Below are 3,636 nucleotides of genomic sequence, written 5' to 3' on the forward strand. Positions count from 1 at the left end.
GATTTTAGTCTTTGCAACTTTAGGGATCTTATCTATGCATGAACAGCTTGTAACACTCCAAAGAGAAAGGAAAACTTGAAATCGCATCATATGACCCCTTTAATAACAAGCGAAAGGTCATTGTAAATCGTGTGTATAACCCAAGTAATATTTATAAACAATGACAGTCATTTTACTTTTTTTAGGATTGTCCTCATTTTCTGTAACATGTTTTTGTTTTATTAAAGATCATAGACCCTCACATGCCACGAGTGGGGTGCCAGCACAATGGAGTCTCTATCCCAATGCCCCCGCTGGACGTTCTACGGATTGGAGAACAGTTGCAGTACAAGTCAGAAGAGAAACTTTACCTCGTTCTCTTCTTCGACAACAAACGTAGCTGGTGAGATTTAGAGGCTAATTATTGGTATTTGCCAAGTCAAACATCACTATTATTATTGCTCGTACTTAGAGATTTGAGCAAACTAAGCTTTGAACATCTGAAGTTAACTTGTAACTTTTCCTTTTTTGTACTACAGACCATGATAACCATTTAACCTTGTATTCTGTTTTGACACCAAAATGTTACATACCAGTTAAAATTCATAATTCCAGTTTTGATAGCAGAAAAAAATTAAGTCTTATTAAAAAATTTAATTAATTTTATTAATTAAAAATTCAAACATTAAGGACAATTTAACAGTCAGTGATAAACTAAGAGAAAATAAACAAATTACAAGCAACAGCATAAAATGCAATAGAACAAAGATACAAATAAAAAAAACGGATGTTCAGGTAAGATTACCAGAAGTAGGTATTGCAATTGGGCAGTTGCCAAGCTGATACTGCATGTCAGCAGCATAGATTTTATAGCATGCATCTGTATATGTGCAATCCACTAGTTCAAACATACCTGTAATGGATTTGACAAGTGGCAAGTCCAAGTCTGCATCCATGCAACACAGAACTCAACAGACCAACAGCAAGCCTTGTACAAGTCGGAAAAGTACATAATAAAATATGAAGAGCTTAAATAAAAGGAGTTATAGCCAGCTAAATGCAAGCAGAAAAATGCACATTCAAGTCAATTGATTAAATCACAAGAGCATAGTGACCAACATATTTAATATTGTGAGAGCTGAATAAAAAGAAAAGCAAAGAACATGTAATAGATTAACAATTTTATGATGTATAAGGTTTTTTCCAGTGTAGCCCAATTGCAATTTCTAATGTAGCTGAAAGCAGATGAAGGAAACTCATTTGCATTTATTAAATGTTTAATTATTTAATCTTCAATCATTTAAAGAAAACAGTAATTAGTAATTTGATTATTTAATTGAATTAAAAAAAAAAAAAATTGTAGAGAATTAGGCAAATAAAAACCCAATTAGGCGAGACACTACTGGCAAAAATTGTTTTTTTCATACATCTGTCAATTTTGAGATTTTGGGCTTTTTGGCTTTTCATTAAGTATTTTTACAGACTAATGGAAAGAGAACTTTAGAAACACTTTAGTGTTTATTTTATGGCATTTTATCTATTTGAGTCTGTAGATTTTATTTATAATTCATATCTTTAAAGGCCGTTTTCTCAAAATGACATTTTTCTCCTGCAAAAAAAACTATAAAAATCTCTACTTCAGTAGCTGTTAAATACACTTTACAATTTTATTCCAATCTGTATTCTGAAGGTTTTATAGAGGAGTTTGTTCATATATAACTTGCCTGATTTTATACAATATTTTGTTCATAGAAATTTTTTTGATTTTTTTTTTCCTGGCTTTTGACAGTATTTTTATTTATGGGGTGGTAAAAAGAGATCTCTTTTAATAACCTTTGACTCTAATATGTCAACACAATGTAACAATTATTTTGAACCTGGCTTCATCCAGTGTTCAGGTTTTTGTTCTAGTAATCTATGCAAATTAGTGCATATTTAATTAATGACATAATTTACACATAACATTTCAGAAAATTTGTAATACAGAAAATGTTTGCAGTTCTTAATGTAATCAATCAACTAGGGAGGTATATTGATATCTATTATTATAATTTTTTTCTATTAATTTATTTGATTGTGTGTGTTTTTTACCTTGTCCAGGCAGTGGCTTCCTAAATCCAAGATGGTTCCTCTCGGTATTGACAAAACCATCGACAAGATTAAAATGATGGAGGGCCGCACCTCAGCCATCCGCAAGGCTGTTCAGACTGCCTTTAACCGTGCCATGAACCATCTGAATCGAGTCCAAGATGAACCTATTGTGATGTTCAGTGATGTTGACTAAGACTGGCAAATGCAGACACATTTCAAAGCCTTACTAATCGTCATCCCTGACTGGCCCCCTTCTGTAAATAATGTAAATCGCTTATCACTAACTTATTCTTCAGATTTACTGTAATGGGTACTGTACATACATTTTTTTTTTTTTATAGTATTTATACATTTTCGTGAATTATTCCCAGCATAATAACTTATTGATGTTGGAAAAAATTGAAAAAATAAATTGTGTGAAACTAAAGTAAAAGAATACTGTAATCAGGGCTGGAACATGATGTGAGAGTACTTGCTTTTTTCGTGTTTAAATTATTGAAGTTTGTACACACAGGCTTTTATTTGGCATTGTATTTGTAACCTAAGAATGTTTTTACAACAATTTTAACCTATTTTGATGTATTATATAACTAAATATATAACTTTGTCTTTGCATATTAGTAAGTCATTTTGTTATGAAAACCACAGGTGTGTTATTCTGATATTCTAATGAAACCAAAAAAGAAAGAAAAAAAAAATGCTGCCCAGACTTTTGTTTGTGTTGAGTGAATGGTTTTGGTTAAACTTTTTTTTCTTAAATGTTTGTATTTGTATGTGGGAACTCCATAATGGCTGTAGGATACTGTACTTGTACTGGTGTTAATTTATTGTGTTGGGTGGTATGTTTATTCACTGGGGAAAGGATAAAATATTTTACTGGACTTAGGAGTTATTCTTGTTTTTTTTTGTTTTTTTTTTTAAATCAGACCCTGTTTACATTGACTTCTTTAATTTAGTTTTAGTCTGGGTTGTAGTAGGAAGATTTGGGAATACTTTTTAAACAGTATGTCAGTTATTTTAGTTGGTATTACAACTGTTGATTGAATTGTCCTTTTTTATTTTTGTAATAAATTCATAAATGAGGTAGTTATGTCTTGTTTATTACAACAATTACTCTATATTAATATGTACTGTATAGTATATAATATTATTTGCATGGCACTTTAAAGCAACTGTATGTACATTTTCTAACTTGTAATATCAGTTTCCAAATCTGTTTCTGTTAAAAAATCAGCTTCCGTTTCTTTTCCATTCTATACACTAATTACAACAGGTATGTTTCAACACTGAAATCAACTTAACTGTAGGGGGCTCCAAAATCATACATACAGTTGCTTGGTACTGATGTTACATGGCGTTTCTATGCTACGCTTAGTTTGTTATGGACAGAGCTAGGTAGTAACTGATTACATGTGATCTGGATTGCGTAATCAGATTCCAAAAATTAAGTACTTGTAATTAGATTAAATTACATGTTAAAATACTCATAATCAGACTAGTTACTTTTTTATGGATTACATGATTACATATTTACACAATAGCAATAATTTATTAATAATTTATTGA

General features: G+C 30.7%; 1 protein-coding gene across 2 annotated transcripts in view; it reads left to right on the top strand.

The window, feature by feature from the left end:
• brd1a (bromodomain containing 1a) overlaps positions 1-3,117 on the top strand; it is a 32,692-nt gene extending 29,575 nt beyond the window's left edge. For both annotated transcript variants that reach the window (XM_016500610.1, XM_016500611.1), the window contains exons 12-13: positions 228-382; positions 2,080-3,117. In XM_016500610.1, the coding sequence (XP_016356096.1) occupies positions 228-382; positions 2,080-2,263 (339 nt within the window). In that variant the 3' untranslated portion in view covers positions 2,264-3,117. The remainder of the gene's footprint in view (positions 1-227; positions 383-2,079) is intronic.
• The last annotated feature ends 519 nt before the right edge of the window (positions 3,118-3,636 follow it).

This window comes from Sinocyclocheilus anshuiensis, unplaced genomic scaffold (assembly GCF_001515605.1).
Source record: "Sinocyclocheilus anshuiensis isolate Anshui unplaced genomic scaffold, SAMN03320099.WGS_v1.1 scaffold1019, whole genome shotgun sequence".
NCBI lineage: Eukaryota > Metazoa > Chordata > Actinopteri > Cypriniformes > Cyprinidae > Sinocyclocheilus > Sinocyclocheilus anshuiensis.